Source organism: Oncorhynchus mykiss, chromosome 20 (genome assembly GCF_057628025.1).
Source record: "Oncorhynchus mykiss isolate SJ-2025 chromosome 20, ASM5762802v1, whole genome shotgun sequence".
NCBI lineage: Eukaryota > Metazoa > Chordata > Actinopteri > Salmoniformes > Salmonidae > Oncorhynchus > Oncorhynchus mykiss.
In genome coordinates, this window is record NC_143041.1 from 39,398,364 (window position 1) to 39,416,457 (window position 18,094).

Below are 18,094 nucleotides of genomic sequence, written 5' to 3' on the forward strand. Positions count from 1 at the left end.
TGTCCACATATTCTAGGTCGGAACCATCCAGGGTGGTGATGCTAGTCGGGCATGTGGGTGCAGGCAGCGAACAATTGAAAAGCATGCATTTGGTTTTACTAGCGTTTAAGAGTAGTTGAAGGCCACGGAAGGAGTGTTGTATGGCATTGAAGCTCGTTTGGAGGTTAGATAGCACAGTGTCCAAGGAAGGGCCAGAAGTATACAGAATGGTGTCGTCTGCGTAGAGGTGGATCAGGGAATCGCCCGCAGCAAGAGCAACATCATTGATATATACAGAGAAAAGAGTCGGCTCGAGAATTGAACCCTGTGGTACCCCCATAGAGACTGCCAGAGGACCGGACAACATGCCCTCCGATTTGACACACTGAACTCTGTCTGCAAAGTAGTTGGTGAACCAGGCAGGGCAGTCATTAGAAAAACCGAGGCTACTGAGTCTGCCAATAAGAATATGGTGATTGACAGAATCGAAAGCCTTGGCCAGGTCGATGAAGACGGCTGCACAGTAGTCTTTTATCGATGGCGGTTATGATATCGTTTAGTACCTTGAGCGTGGCTGAGATGCACCAGTGACCGGCTCGGAAACCGGATTGCACAGCGGAGAAGGTACGGTGTGATTCGAGATGGTCAGTGATCTGTTTGTTGACTTGGCTTTCGAAGACCTTAGATAGGCAGGGCAGGATGGATATAGGTCTGTAACAGTTTGGGTCCAGGGTGTCTCCCCCTTTGAAGAGGGGGATGACCGTGGTAGCTTTCCAATCCTTGGGGATCTCAGACAATACGATAGAGAGGTTGAACAGGCTGGTAATAGGGGTTGCGACAATGGCGGCGGATAGTTTCAGAAATAGAGGGTCCAGATTGTCAAGCCCAGCTGATTTGTATTGGTCCAGGGGGCGGCCCGTCAAGAAGTCCAGGATCCAGTTGCAGAGGGAGGTGTTAAGTCCCAGAGTCCTTAGCTTAGTGATGAGCTTCGTGGGCACTATGGTGTTGAACACTGAGCTATAGTCAGTGAAAAGCATTCTCACATAGGTGTTCCTTTTGTCCAGGTGAGAAAGGGCAGTGTGCAGTGTGATTGAGATTGCATCATCTGTGGATCTGTTGGGGTGGTGGGCGAATTGGAGTGCGTCTAGGGTGTCCGGGAGGATGCTGTTGATGTGAGCCATGACCAGCCTTTCAAAGCACTTCATGGCTACCGACTTGAGTGCCACGGACGGTAATCATTTAGGCAGGTTACCTTCGCTTCCTTGGGCACAGCGACTATGGTAGTCTGCTTAAAACATGTAGGTATTACAGACTCAGTCAGGGAGAGGTTGAACATGTCAGTGAAGACATTTGACAGTTGGTCTGCATATGCTTTGAGTACACATCCTGGTAATCAGTCTGGCCCAGCAGCTTTGTGAATGTTGGTTTGTTTAACTTATCTTGGGTAGGGGGCACTATTTTCACCTCTGGATGAAAATCTTTCCCAAAGTAAACTACCTGCCACTCAGGCCCAGAAGTTAGGATATGCATATATTTGAATAGAAAATGCTCTAAAGTTTCCAGAACTGTTAAAATATTGTCTGTGAGTATAACAGAACTGATTTGGCAAGGGAAAACCTGAAAAAAATCCATCCAGGACGTAGGATTGTTTTATTTTTGTCATTTTCTATTCAATGCCATTACAGTATCCATTGACTTAGGACTCAAATTGCACTTCCTATGCCTTCCACTAGATGTCAACAGTCTTTAGAAATTGTTTCAGGCTTGTATTCTGAAAAATGAGGGAGTAAGACCAGTCTGAATGAGTGGATTTGTGTCACAGAGCTTTTTCATGCGCAATCCCGAGAGCGGACCTTTCTTGTTTACCTTTTATATTGACAACGTAATTGTCCGGTTGAAATATTATTGATTATTTACGCTAAAAACAACCTGAGAATTGAATATAAACATCGTTTGACATGTTTCTATGAACTTTACGGATACAATTTGGATTTGTTGTCTGCCTGTTGGGACTGCGTTTGAGCCTGTGGATTACTGAAGAAAACGCGCAAACAAAGGTTTTTGGATATAAAGAGAGACTTTATCGAACTAAACTAACATCTATTGAGTAAATTAATGTATTCTGAGTGCAACCATATGAAGACCATCAAAGGTAAGTGATTAATTGTATCTCTATTTCTGACTTGTGTAACTCTTCTACTTGGCTGGTTACTGTTTGTAATGATTTGTCTGCTGGGCTATGTTCTCAGATAATCGCATGGTATGCTTTCGCTGTAAAGCCTTTTTGAAATCTGACACCGTGGTTGGATTAACAAGAAGTTAATCTTTAAACCTATGTATAACACTATGTACGTTTTCTGAATTTTTATAATCAGTATTTCTGTTTTTGAATTTGGCAATTTCACTGGATGTTGGTCAGGTGGGACGCTACAGTCCCACGTACCCTAGTGAGGTTAAAGGTTTTGTTCACATCGGCTACCGAGAGCGTTATCACACAGTCATCCAGAACAGCTGGTGTTCTCGTGCATGCTTCAGAAAAGAGCATAAATTCCTAGCCTTAAATTCGTCTGTTTTTGTCCAAATTACTGAGTCATTGAAAATTAAACAGTGCATCCCGAATGGAGGCAGCAAACAATGTTTTTTTTAAATTTATTTTTAAAACCTCTTATAAAGTTGGTTTTGTAGCATAAACTGGTATTTTATATTTTTGACTGATATTATGACTTTCTGTTTGTTTCATATCTGCAAAGCAGTTAAAACACTCTCAGTTCCACTATAAATTACACAGCACACAATACAGTATGAGTATCAATTGTGTCCCTGAAGCATCATTAGTCACTTAGCAATGGATATGAAGGAGATGTGTCAAGTGCTTCCATGGCGACAAATTATGTCACGTGACACCTTTTAACCAATTAAGTTCAGACTAGGATATGATCATCAGAAACATACTGTATTTGACAGAAGCCACAATGACCAAACTCCCTTTATGTATGGCTCTATTTGTCAGCTGTCATGCCAATCATGTTATTGTGCAAAAAAGTTTTGAAGGTGATAGAGGTCTTATAAACTCTCAGGCGGAATAATGGATGTTGAATGCATTTGACACCTCATGTGTGACAACAGATATTTTTGATTAATGTGTATGGACAGCAAGTTTTGCACAACCATTGTAAGGTACACTCTTAAGAAGAAGAAGAACCCAAAAGGGTTCTTCGACTGTCTCCATAGAATATCCCTTTTGGGTTCCATGTAGAACCTTTACAGAGGATTCTACATGGAACCCAAAAAGGGTTCTACCTGGAACCAAAAAAGATTATTCTATGGGGACAGCCGAGGAACCCTTTTGGAACCCTTTTTTCTAAGAGTGTAGTGTCCTACTGTTGAGAAATTTTTCTGCCTTGAAGTGTGATCAAAACGTTATTATATTTAATCCATGGGATTTTGTCATATGACGATGTGTAGAATGTGCGTGGAGGGTTCTCCATTGTCATCAAATACTAGTAAAAGTCATCAGTGTAGATATGTTTGTCCTCATGACCATACATTGTGTTTCCAAAGCTGAATTAACAATATAATAACTACTGTATAAAATAAAAGCCCTCCTTTTCTTTAAAATGTTGCACCCACTTCGCATTGGTTTTCAGAACATCATGATCTCATAACTACTACTACTCAATCAAATTATAAGGTTATAAAGCCATTATAGACTACCCCCCCCCCCCCCTATAATGTAAAATAGATTGACAAACAAGGATTTTAATAATTGTAGAATAGATAGATCATACATTTCATTCTAACAAAACCTCCCTTGCATTGTCTTGGATTGAAGGTCCAGCCGAAGTTGGCACAGGACAGTGAGCGAATAGCAATTACTGCTGAGTGGTGTTTGGGTTTTTTCTCAATTTCTTTTTTAACAGTGTTGTTCATTGGAGTGTGAAAACTAGGCTGAGAGGAAGAGGCAGTCTGAGCAGAAATAAGGCAAAGGTCTTCCCAATACAAGGCACAAGGAAAAGGAGCAAGAATTAAAAGGAAATTGCTGCTGTACTTGAAATAACCAATGTGTTTTTAGTACTGTTTGTGAAGATTTAAGAGTTGGCTAATGAACAGGTATTGGTTTCAGTTGCTGGGAGGCTATTGAAATAAACAGAGATTGAACTGGACTTAAAATGCCTGAGGTGTTTGGTGGAACAATCATGTGTCCATGGTCTGAGGTACTTTACCTAAATTGCTTCACCTGCAGCGACCCACTCCATCACCATAGCTGCTTCCCATAAAGACTTCATTATGATCGGGAAATACAGATAGCACAGCATGTCGGTAAAGATTGATTTGAAAGATAACTGTACTGTCACCTCCCAAATTATTGGCACCCTTGATAAAGATGAGCAAAAAAAAGACTGTATCAAATAAATAATACAATTAGCCAGCTATATTGCGTGCTCAACAAATGTGAAAATTACATTATTCTAAACTAATACAATTACAAGGGTTCTTCATCCTCCAGGGTTCTTCATCCAGGGTTCTTTATACTCCAGGGTTATTCATCCCCCAGGGTTCTTCATCCAGGTGTCGTGTCTTTGGCTTTGCCGGATTAAATGATATGACATGCTATTCTATAAAGTCCTTTCTCTGTAATTAATATTACTTGATTGAGCTAATCATGTAAATGTAATTAACTAGAAAGTCGGGGCACCACAAAAGAGTGTTTATAGAGCTGTTATCTTCCAAATAAACTCTGAAAGACCTAGTAATATTTTACATTAATAGCAGTCAATATTAATCGTCACCTTATTTCAGTCTCATCTGAAAGTTGTACATTCTTGGTCTTCACGAACCCTGGCTAACAAGTTGAATCAGCAATACAAAATTGTGTTTAATTATTTATTTACTAAACACCTAACTAATCATACAGAATTACATACACACAGAATGCAAATTATGTCATACAGAAAACGTCCCTGGTGGATGGAGCCGACATAATTTCTGGTTACACAAAGGAAAGGGGGTTGTGTTTGAGTGAAAGAGGGGGATGACTGAGGAACAAAGGGAGAAGCCATGCTATCGTAAATACAGTATCTTATGCATTCTAAATTACCGCTGCGCTTTGGTAGGTTGGTAGTAGATGCTGGCCGTATTGGCCAACGGAGATCTTCCTGTCCTCGGAAGAATGTCTCTGGTGGTAATTTGGATACATTGTAGTATCGTCGCTGTGTGTTAGACTGGATACGTCGTCCATCCTTTCCTAGCCCATGTTTACAGCGGCCGCTGCTAACTCAACGGCTAGGATGTCTCACTTCTTTAGTGAATAAGAGTTCAAAGTTCATACCATTCACAACCAAAGCTCACGCTGAGGTTGGCTTAGTTCTGTAGTTGACATGTTAGTCCTTTTTAACGTATGGACCGTCGTCCTATCGTCCTCGGAAATCCAGAAAATCATATTGTAGGATTTTTAATTAATTTATTTGCAAATTATGGTGGAAAATAAGTATTTGGTCAATAACAAAAGTTTCTCAATACTTTGTTATATACCCCTTCATCCTCCAATGTTCTTCATCCAGGGTTCTTTATACTCCAGGGTTCTTCATCACCCAGGGTTCTTCATCCAGGGTTCTTCCTCCTCCAAGGTTCTTCATCCAGGGTTCTTCCTCCTCCAAGGTTCTTCATCCAGGGTTCTTCATCCAGGGTTCTTTATACTCCAGGGTTCTTCATCACCCAGGGTTCTTAATCCAGGGTTCTTCCTCCTCCAAGGTTCTTCATCCAGGGTTCTTCAACCAGGGTTCTTCATTCTCCAGGGTTCTTCATCCAGGTGTCTTCATCCTCCAGCATGCTTCATCCTCCAGCATTCTTCATCTTCCAGGGTTATTCATCCTCCAGCATTCTTCATCCTCCAGAGTTCTTCATCCTCCAAATTGAACATCCATGCTTGCAAACACAAAGCAGACACAGAAAGTTAATGCACATGTTTGCACGCTGTGGGATATGCACTTAGCTTGTTGTTAAACCATTTAAACCAGAAGAATGGAGCAATACAGCCATTCTGAAATGGCATCTGTGAAGTAAATGGGCTAGAGCAGCTAAGTTAACCCTGCAAAATATAAAACAAACTGCTTTCGAATTGAGTATGACATTGTATAATTCCAGCTAGAGTAAACCATGTGTGTGATTTTACAACACAAATGTTGTTATATTAACCATTTGATCTGGTATGTACACTTAGCATTCCTACCAGTTAATTCACTCTGTAATGATTCCTGAAGTCATGCAGTGCATATGTTCTATTGTTACTAACAGCGGCCCATGTGTTTCATTTTGATGGAGGTGTTGGGTCACTTGGTTGAAATTAGAATCTTATTTTCTTCCAGGCTGACCGGTATGAATGTACCTTCCCCTGTCATCAGCAGCAAGAACTGGCTACGGCTACATTTCACATCTGACAGCAACCATCGACGGAAAGGATTTAGTGCCCAGTACCAAGGTAAGGGGTCAGTGTCAGAGGGCTAGGAGAGATCCCTTCCCATTGCAGGCAGTCATCAGTGCACATGGCAGTGAGTTCAGCTAAACATGATGTCTTGGCCTGGCCTGGATTCTGCCAGCACACGGTTCGCAGGTATTTGTCTGGTTTCTTTTTACAAAGTTCAACACGGCTTGAGGCCCTCCAGGCTTAGTCACTAAGTGTAGTCTAAGATACTTCTGACTAAAAGAGAGTTGGGAAACTAAACCCAGTCTGCACATTATATTTCAATTATTTAGGATTTGTGTGTATTTTCCGGTAAAATTACAATACTCCTTTTATTAATACCTGGCAAGGGGATGAAGTCATACTGGAGAGAGGATAACTCACACTGAACCTATTTTAGCTTTCTCAGGGTTTAATTAGCTTCCCTGCATGACATAATTACCAGATTAGATTCCGAGTTGTATCCAAATCCAAATTGGCTCCCGCTGACAAAAATGCAGGCTACGCATCAAGTGCACTGCCTGCTGGGTACTGAGCCCAGTGGTGTTAGGTGACTGTGTGGCCACCACTATTCACAAGCTGGCCCTCCCTTGCCCTGCACAACAAATGACTCCTGTGCCTTGGATGTACTGATCCATAAAGACTAAATACCACAGACCCAATAAGGCTGGTTGACGTTTATTGGGATGAATCTTGTCCTGGAGGCAGAGCTGAGCGATCTAGATGGGCCAGCTGCAAAGTCAAAATTGGCTACACATCGTAAAAAATCATAAAAACAAACATTTGCTTTTTGGTCTAAATTTAAGGTTAGGTTTGGGTATAAGGTTAGCGGTGTGGTTAAGGTTAGGGTTAGGTTTAAAATCAGATTTTATAACTTTGTGGCTGTGCCAGCTAGTGACTACCCTGCAGAGCTGCCTACATTGCATGAGTCATCCCAATAAATTCCAACTTGCAAGCGCATGGAAGCCTGGGCACATTGGCACCCTCCTGGCCCTCTGCAATCACCTGGAGGACAGCTTGACATCTCTGCTTGTGAACTACTACAGTAAACCCCATCTTCAAAGGATTTGGGGGAGGCAGGGAGGGACAGAGAGAGAGAGGGGGAAGCTGCTTGCATAGCAAGGAATCTCACAGAAGTGTTTGCACGTTGTGACTGATTTTCTTTCAGCCTTTGCTCTTAGGGTGTTTTGCTAATTAATATAATAATAATATATCATATATGCTAATTACATAAATGGATTATAATGTGCACTATTTTCTCTCTCCAACAGTGAAAAAGGCCATTGAGCTGAAGTCAAGAGGGGTGAAAATGCTTCCAAGCAAAGACACTAACCACAAAAATGCTGTTTGTAAGTACTTTCTTATGCTCGCAGAGGTTCCGTTTTTACCCACATTACATTTGTAATCGCACTATCATAAAATCAAGCATATCTTAAATAGTGTTTTCTTTCCCCAGGCAGTCCAAACAGTCCAGAATTGTACACTTATGATAAGCATTTTAAATTACGATAAGAATTTAGGATGTGGTATTTAGTATTTTATTCACATCCCCATTAGCTGTTGCAGAAGCTACAGAGTCAAACGAAGTAGGTTTTCTTACAAAGTTAAGTCAAACTGAGTGATATTTCATCCTACGGATCTCCACATACATTGGACAAGCCCTCTTTGTGTAAAAATTCATGCCATCTGTATCGGTCCATTGACAGTTATATGATCAATGTAAATATGTGCATAATTCTATTGCACAATTGCTATTCATTACCCAGGGGGTATACTAACAGATTTTATCTGCCAGATTTATTATATACTAAATCCACCCAGTCTGACGTATGCATATGCATGGTGATCAGGTGGTTCCCGATGTGATGTGTGTATGGATACAGATGGAGGATCTTAATTTGAGACAGTTTGCTACAGCAAGAAAATTAACCTGCAGCAACAGGAAATGTGAATTATATTATTAATTAATTGACATTTTTGTAGTGGTTGCTACAGTTTCCTTAAGGGAAATCATGTCTGAAGTGTCAAAGTGGGTGATCAAATTAAGATCCTACATCTGTATGTATGTGCGCATACAATCTCTTTGACATGACAAATATCCACCTTTGATCAAAACGCTGTTACAAGAAATACATAGAACTTTTTTTATTCACACTGGCTAGTGGCCCAAAATGCGTTTCAAACCCAGCTAGTACCTCTACTGAGTTTCCAGGGAAGAAATGTCTCCATACAATTAAGGTCATAGTATTTTTTTTTTATAGATATTTAAAAAAAATGGTAATATGTTTGATTATCAGTTAGACATGAGTTGCTATCACACATAATTCTGTGCATAATTGATCATGATGATTTTCACACATCCATATGTACACACATACCATAATCCAATTTAGAGTGTTTGCTTAGCATTTAATGTCTGCACAATTTCCATAATGTGTTTTCCAAAAGATGCCCTTGATGCTATCTATAATGGTATGGGGAAAACAACCCCCTCTTTAACACCACATTAAATTGTATTAATAATTTGTTCCATGCTATGCTTCATAAAGCCTGTTCTATTGCAATTAGTGTTACTAAATGGCTGACTTTGCAAAAGTGAGGCACCATTTCTAATCTAGAATTTACATTTCAGGTACAATATATGGTGATCCTGGATGGATAATCAAATAGCAATTATAAAAACAAAACAAAAAATGGTGACGCTGGTGTAAGGCAACCTTGTCAACTCGGCAACATAATGCAGTGTATAAAACAAGTCCACTTTATATACTTGAATAGCATCAATAGGCTCAGGTAATTATTAACCAAGTTTGTAACTCTTAACTGCCATTAAAACATTCTAAATTCTGCAAAGGCAGAATTGATGTGGTCATTCATATATGAATATGTATATTATCACCATCACCAGACACTTTTAGATGAGGGATTAAGTTCTGGTCCTGACTCACTGTGGTCATTAAAGATCCCATGGTGCTCATTTAAAGAGCAGAGGTGTAAAATCATGCACTCTGGCCAAACCCTGGATGTATAGCCAGCCTTCTCCTCATATCCTCCAAGACATCTAATTACTACAGCTAAATTTCAGTTGGACAGAATTATTTTAATCTTCATTGAAAAGGCAGATATTTTGTAAATTTTGCTGATGGCTGGAAAGTTGTCTGACATTGATCATCGAGATGGCTTCTCATTTTTCACGGGGTAAAAATTCCAACCACCTACACAGTGTGGAGCCTGTGTTTGTCATCAAAGGGGTATCCCCATTGGACCAATAATGAATTGATACTGATCCAAACTGGCTGCCCACCTCTGTAAATTGTTTGCCAGCTTTTTAAAACTAGACTAGATCCAATGCTTAGGATAACAACATAATATAGAAGGGAAATAAATGCTTCCACAGTTTATTGCAGAATTATCTGCGGGAGAATACAATAGTGTGTGGTTATTAATTACCCTTCCTTTTGATGGTCTCCAATTCCCGATCAAAAGAAGCACCTCTACCTGCACAAGTTTAGCAGATTGATTGCATGTGGGATGAAAGAGTTCTTTGTTCTATTGTGATTAACGTTGGGTAGCAGAAAAATGCAGGCCTAAAGGAAGAAGTTTATTATTCAAGCTACATTGGTCACTATCTAAAATTGTCTTAGCTTTACCTATAACATACCAGATACTGTACAGTAGTAGATACTGTAGAAGATAGTGTAGAAGATAATGTAATAAATCAAATCAAATCAAATCAAATTTTATTTGTCACATACACATGGTTAGCAGATGTTAGTGCGAGTGTAGCGAAATGCTTGTGCTTCTAGTTCCGACAATGCAGTAATAACAAGTAATCTAACTAACAATTCCAATTGTAGGTACTGTATCTACAGTAGATACTATACTGTATGTACTGTAGTAGATAGGTAGGTACTGTATCTACAGTAGATACTATACTGTATGTACTGTAGTAGATTCTGTAGATACCATCGTAGATACAGTAGTAGATACAGTAGATACTGTAGTAGATAATTTAGTAGATACTGTAGATACCATCGTAGATACTGTAGTAGATACTGTTGATACTGTAGTAGATATTGTAGTAGATACTGTATTAGATACTTTAGTACGTGAATCTTTCTGAGTGTTGTCTGTTGTATCATGATGACCTCACTGAATACCATCACAAGCATATTCAGTGTTACTTCAAATCCCAAACTAGGTAGCCATGGAAACAGTTCAAACAGATGAACAAATCTATAAAATATAGTCACTGTCGTTATATTTATAATGAAATCTTTCTCAGAAAATACAAGGATTTTACAAATTGGTATCTGTGTGTGCAGCAAAGTTCAGTTTGTTATCGGTGACAGTACCCAAATATTTATCTTAAAGAAGCCAATCCGGGGATCTTGAATGATAGTAGTCCAGCAGCCATTGGTGGAGTGGGAAGTTTACCTTTCGCAGCAGAAGTGAGCTATGTGGGCTTCATCATTGATTATAACAGTAGTCTAGAGAAGTGTCGAAGTGGGGAGGCTGTGAGAGGAATGGATGCTTTGTTGTAGTTCTCTCTGTTATAAATTCCCTGCTAAAAAAACACGCTGACCAACAAAATAGCTTTATTAACATAAGAACTAAAACTAGTATGAAAGTAAAGTCATGATCCTTTTCATTTTCAAACCAAAGTCCTAACACAGAAAAGTGGAGTAAGATTATCACTGGGCAGAACAGGAAGCAGAAATGGTGGTGCAAACAGACAAAAGCTTTGATTGGATGGTGGAACTTTTTAAAACTAATATCAGCATTCACAGGAGGTGACATTTGAAGACAACATCAAACAGAAATACATGACAGTTGATCAAAAGGGATAGCAATGGCTGTCCATGCCGCTCACTCCATCAACACATTCTCTGACCTTGACTTGAAATGAACATTTTAGCATTATTATTGCACCGGATTTCATGGGATAGGGTTAATACATTCTCAAATGCACTTGTGTGATCTTCATTTGATCACTCTTATAGTGTATTCAAGGTTTAAAAAGGCTTCTAAAGTTTGTAATTTCAGACTTTATTTGCCCTAACAAAAAATGTATCAACCCCTACAAAAAAATGACCATGAATTATAATCCACATTTCCTGTTGCTGCAGGATTACTTTCCTGCTGTGAAATACTGGTTCAAATAAAAATCCTACATCTGTACGTATCCTCCAATATACGATTTCTCGCATGTAGCATGTTGATTTTTTTATAGAAAGTAATGGTCACTAAAACCAATGGTCACTAAAACCACATGGTACATTGAGAGTTCACGCATAGAAATTGTTTACAGAATGAAAGGATTCTATAGTCTGTGATTACTGTGCAGTGCATCAAAAGGAATGGATGGAAAAAGGGCAACAACAAAAAAGTTTTTTTTTTTCCAATGCCTTTTGCACCAGCTTTTTGTGACCAAGTTAAAATGATGTGTAAGATGACCTAATGTGGTTCTGGGCCCGTAAACAAACTGAGGTTATGTGACAGAATGATGCAGAAATTAAGGTGAGAACACAAACACACACTGGCACAGGAATGGTGGAAGAGGATATGCTATGAAGCATGACCTTTTCACAGTTTGTTTTTGTTATATTGCCACGAGCAGTGAATCATTAAAGCTCCTGTCATCACAAGGTGGAAATACATATTTCATATCTGAATGCAACCCATACAAATGTTATGATGAAACATTTACTTGTAGAGGCTGTTTTATTTCTATAGCTGTTGACCCACCTGTTCATTTATTTCTCTTTAAGCAAAGCTTATTATCAAGTTCACTATAAAAATAGATTATTATTTTGATAAATGCACCTATCCAACTCTTGGTAAGAAAATGGTCATACAATTTACAGAACTTCTTACGTAAATTTGCAATTGTGCATATGCTAACATACGAAACAGACCTTTCCTAATATTGAGTTCCACCCCCTTTTGCCTTCAGAAAAGCCTCAGTTCGTTGGGGCATGGACTCTACAAGGTGTCGACAGCGTTCCACAGGGATGATGGCCCATGTTGACTCCAATGCTTCCTACAGTTGTGTCAAGTTGGCTGGATGTCCTTTGTGTGGTGGAACATTCTTGATACACACGGGAAACTGTTGAGCGTGAAAAACCCAGCAGTGTTGTAGTTCTTGACAAACTGGTGTGCTTGGCGCCTAATACCATACCCCGTTCAAAGGCACTTACATCTTTGTCTTGCCCATTCACCCTATGAATGGCACACATACACAATCCATGTCTAAAATGTCTCAGGGCTTAAAAATCATGATTTAACTTCTCTGGGATATGTGGGATGGTAGCGTCCCACCTTGCCAACAGCCAGTGAAATTGCAGGGCGCCAAATTCAAAACAACAGAAATACCATAATTAAAATTCCTCAAACATACAAGTATTATACACCATTTTAAAGATAAACTTATTGTAAATCAAGCCACAGTGTCCGATTTCAAATAGGCTTTACCACGAAAGCACACCAAACGATTATGTTAGGTCCGCACCTAGTCACAGAAAACTATACAGCCATTTTCCAGCCATGGAGAGGGCTCACAAAAGTCAGAAATAGAGATTAAATGAATCACTAACCTTTGATGATCTTCATCAGGTGGCACTCACAGGACTTCACAGACATCATTCAAACAGTTTTTTAAAAATCTACTAATTATATGCATATTCTAGCTTTTGGGCCTGAGTAGCAGGCAGTTTACTCTGGGCACCTTATTATCCAAGCTACTCAATAATGCCCGCCAGTCCCAAGGAAGTTAACCTTTCTCCTCCCCTTCATCTACGCTGATTGCTGCTGCTACTCTCTGTTGTTATCTATGCATAGCCACTTTAATAACTCTACCTACATATACATAATTACCTCAATTACCTCGACACCGGTTCCCCCTGCACATTGACATTGACTCTGTACCGGTACCCCCTGTATATAGCTCCGCTATTGTTATTTACTGCTGCTCTTAATTATTTGTTATCATTATCGCTTACTTTTTTGTGGTTTTCTTAAAACCGCATTGTTGGTTAAGGGGCTTGTGAGTAAGCATTTCACGGTAAGGTCTACATCTGTTGTATTCGGTGCATGTGACAAATACAATTTGATTTGATTGACATCAATAAGGGATCATAGCTTTCACCTGGATTTACCTGGTCAGTCTGTCATGTTCATAATGTTTTGTACACGTTTTTACACAGTGTATGTTAACATGACTTAATGTGTATGATATTGCAGGATATAATACACTAAACGTTGTATCCAGGGTATTGTCCAGGACTGTTAGATGCAATGCATTTTGTTTTGTAATGTTTTTATGAAACCTTTATTTAACCAGAAAAATACCCTTGAGGTTAGAAACCTCTTTTGTGAGGGGGATTAGGTGTAATGAATTGTTTCAGTCTGTGTTATGGCCATTAGAGACTTTTAACTTCTTCCTTCACATGAATGTTTTCAGTGCAACATCGCACAATGATCGATGCAATTTCTATTCTGAAAGCCATTATTAGACCAAATTGTCTCCCAAAGTTTTCATTGATAATTTTACTGCCAATGATCTAAATATGCAGTAACTGTAAGTGGACTCCTCTTTGTATTCATTCATGGCTTCTGAATTAATGGCAGCGATAGAGGAATCATTTCCTTTCATTGAGACTAATGGAGCGTGATCTTGTTAGAACATGAAATTAGGATTAATTGCTCTAATCCTATGATTGTGAGAGTGCTGTTTGTCACCATTGTCTCTTGCTTCTGGCCCTGTGTTTCTAGTATAATACCTTTCCGATTCTTGTCAGCACCTGTTATGGAGCATCAATATGGACCTTTGTTAAAAGTATCCGAGCCTCTGTATAATCCCATAGCAAACTCTTAACCTTTTTTCAAACCATCAGTGTGTATATTTTGTACTGTCAATTAATCAACTAGACATAAAAACTGTACAATCAAGATTATCACATTACATTTGACTTACTCAGACTATACAGTGCACTTGAGGCGCATAACTTTCATGGTATTATTTTATAATATCTGTCACTAGTAATTGAATAGATTTGGTACTTCTTTTCTCACCACTCTTGTATTCCACCTTTATCCTCTTTCTGTAGTGAGCCAAGGGGGCATGGCAGCAGACATTTGTCCAGATCCTGGGATTCCAGAGAATGGGAAGAGGATGGGCTCAGACTTTCAGTGGGTTCCTTTGCTTCATTCTCATCAGGTTTGGCCTCAGTGAATTTGGAACTGTGTGGAACAGCTTTAATCAAGGCGATCCCTGCTGTGTGGAATAGGCATTTTTAAACCCCCACTGCTATGCCATCACCATTAGTGACTGAAATTAGACCCGCACAATAGGTGATAAGACCCTCTTAGAGAAGATGCCTTAATTCAACAAGGGTCATTACTGGTTTGTTAAGGAGGCAGATGTACTTATCACCATTAAAAACTAAAAACATTTGAGAAATTGAGGAAACTTGTTCACAGACCAAAAAAAGTTACACTTGGTTGTTTGGAACACACCATAGCAATCTACTGGTGGAAATTGAAAACTTTTTATCCCATGTTGCTTGTTGCAGATTTGACAGAAGGAAGTCTGTCACAGGCATTGAGGAGTTAGGGGTTGATGCCGTGCTCTGTGCGGCAGGTCATTTGTTTCTCCAATTCCTACAGGGTCGGAGCCAGCATCCAGTTTTCCTGTGATGACAGCTATGTGCTTCAGGGATCAAAGAGCATCACTTGCCAGAGAGTGACAGAGACGTTGGCCGCATGGAGTGACCACAGGCCTATCTGCCGCAGTAAGTGTGAACGCAGGCAGGCTCTTTTACCATCGCAACACTTTCTGTAGGTACAGATATGCTCTCTTAATTTGATCACCCTGTTGTGGCAGAGTATTTGTAAATTCAAAACTTGTAGTGCATTCAATGTTTAAAAAGGCTTCTAAAGTTTAAATTTCCACTTAAACATTTCACATAATTCATATTTCCTGTTGCTGCAGGATTATTTTCCTGCTGTGAGAAACCAGTCAAATTAAGATGTACAATGTCACACCTCGTCACCTGTGGTGAGGAGGGTGTGGGGTGTTTAATGGTGAGGCCCGACAGTACAGATATTATTGTATTTAGAGGATTTAACTGTTACCTACTAGCCAGGTCAAATACTTGAATATTCTCTATTCTTCATATTACCATGGCTTTAGCTGGAATTTACAAAGGCTGTTGAAGATTCAATCCCCTTGATTTAAAAGCATTGAACCATCTTATTTATGTCTTTATTGAGACATGTAGTTGCTAGCCATCTGTGAGAAGTAGCAACTGCTTTTGAACTGTTAATAGCTATGATTAATACTTAAAACTATTATGACTGTATGGTTCACTTTTGCTGGCACATACTGTGTACAAAAATAATAACATTTGTTTACTTTTTAATATTTTTGCTAAATGCACTATTTATCAGTAATCCCTATCCATTTAGAGTTAGGGAAGCATGACATGTTTTTTTATGTAAACATTACATGTTTTTTTTAGGTAAGCGTGACATGTTTTTGAGGGGAAGCATGACATGTTTTTTAGGGAAGCATGCATGACATGTTTTTTAGGGAAGCATCCATGATATGTTTTTTAGGGAAGCATGCATGACATGTTTTTTAGGGAAGCATGCATGACATGTTTTTGAGGGGAAGCATGACATGTTTTTTAGGGAAGCATGCATGACATGTTTTTTAGGGAAGCAAGCATGACATGTTTTTTAGGGAAGCATGCATGACATGTTTTTTAGGGAAGCATGCATGACATGTTTTTTGTTTTGTTTCACAGGAGATAATCGCAATCGCACTCTATATAGGTTAGGTTAAGTGCTACCAAACTGTAAATTACAGTTGAGGCTATACTGATGGTAACTGATGATCGGCTCACAGTTGTATTATTGGTGTGTGCAGGCAGCTAATGCCCACTGGAGGTGAGATCCGCAGAGGTCTAACTTTCAAAGCCATAGAGGACACAGGCCTCCAGATGACATTAATCAAAATGAAATGAGGCAGTATGTCAGCCATCCAGAAGGAAAGAGTAACCATGTTTGACAATTTCTTAGCACCATTCCTGGGGAGTACTGATCGATCCAGACACTTTTTGTCACAGCGTCGCCCGGTAAACCCTTTAAGAATAACACTCTACTACCCCCTCGCCCCCAGACCTCTCTCCACCATCACCCTCTCCATGCGGAGCTAAGTACCAGGTAGAAGCCATTAAATGTGAAGTTAAAAGGCCTCCAGAGATCCACTGCTGCTCTGTACTCTCCCGGATATGTATAATCCCAGGTGATTATTTAGAGTTAATTATAGAATGCTTTTCCGACCTGTGAATGAAGGATGTGCTCGTTTAGGAGTTTTTTCTACCAACTTCAGAACCCTCTGACTCTTCGATAATTAACAGGCGCACGGCGTAGTCATCAGAGATTTCATAATTAATCATTTTCAGTCATTTTAACTAGACAATGGGTGATGTCAGACTCTGCTTCTTCACCTCTTGATGATTTCACTCACCAATCTTCAGGATAAACGTTAAGTAATGAGTAATTAAATGTTCAGTAATTAGGTGCAGTAACCCAAAGGTTGCTGGTTTGAATCCCCGAGCCAGGAATGTGGAAAAATCTTCCATTCTGCCCCTGAGCAAGGCAGTTAATCCCCAACAACAACTGCTTCCCGGCCACCAATGACATCGATTAAGGCAGCCCCCCACTCTTCTCTGACTCATGGTGGTTTGGTTAAATGCGGAAGATACATTGAGGTTGAATGCATTCTGTGGTGCAACTGACTAGGTATTCCCTTCCAATGTAGCATTTACTTATTTTTGTCTGATAAATGTATTTGTATTTTATGTCAACAGCGAGAACGTGTGGTTCTAATTCAAGAGGACCAAAGGGCTTCATCACCTCTCCTAATTACCCTGTTCAGTATGACAACAATGCCCACTGTGTTTGGGTCATAACAGCACTGGACAATAGGAAGGTGAGTCACATTTATTTTCTTTCTTTTTGCTTTCTTTCTTTTTAAATGTTCTTTCTTTATATCATAGTGAGTTATCAGCATGCATAGCCGTGCTAATGAGTCTCTTTGCAAGGTGAATGGTTCAACTTCAACCATTTAACTCAGTTTGTGTTGTATTTTGCAAGTTTAGGCTATGTCAAAATCCCATTATTTTGGATGTAGGTGAAGGATAATCTATTTTATTGTGACAGTGAACCAACAGGACATCTAACGAAAGGGGTATCCAAGCACATAATTATGATTATGATATGGTATTAATGCAATGCCATTGTGTTCATTGGCATACAAGTGGTATTAGAATCACTAAATTAGCATAACAAATATAATGGGGAAATTAACAGAAAAAAAAGCTTATTTTGTAAAGAGGGCCCACTTAAAAACGGTTTAATTACTGGTTTCTACTTGTCTTTTATATCCCTCTGTGCCACGTAGGGGTCAGAGCACTAAAGCTAAAACAAACAGTAATTCATATCTTCTGCGGTAAATTATGGATAGTTCAAGAAGGAGTGCCTTAAAGGAAATGGAACGCTTCAAAAGGATTATAAATGAATAATTAGTCACTTGGCTGTAAATTGCTGCATCTCTGATGCAAATGAATTTCTGCATGTGACCACCAG

General features: G+C 39.4%; 1 protein-coding gene across 1 annotated transcript in view; it reads left to right on the forward strand.

Moving 5' to 3' along the window:
- The window catches only part of LOC110499391 (CUB and sushi domain-containing protein 1), a 404,263-nt gene that overhangs the window by 255,693 nt on the left and 130,476 nt on the right, over positions 1 to 18,094 (forward strand). The window contains exons 6-10 of the mRNA XM_090213058.1: positions 6,345 to 6,457; positions 7,711 to 7,788; positions 14,548 to 14,629; positions 15,107 to 15,231; positions 17,317 to 17,438. Of these exons, the coding sequence (XP_090069184.1) occupies positions 6,345 to 6,457; positions 7,711 to 7,788; positions 14,548 to 14,629; positions 15,107 to 15,231; positions 17,317 to 17,438 (520 nt within the window). The remainder of the gene's footprint in view (positions 1 to 6,344; positions 6,458 to 7,710; positions 7,789 to 14,547; positions 14,630 to 15,106; positions 15,232 to 17,316; positions 17,439 to 18,094) is intronic.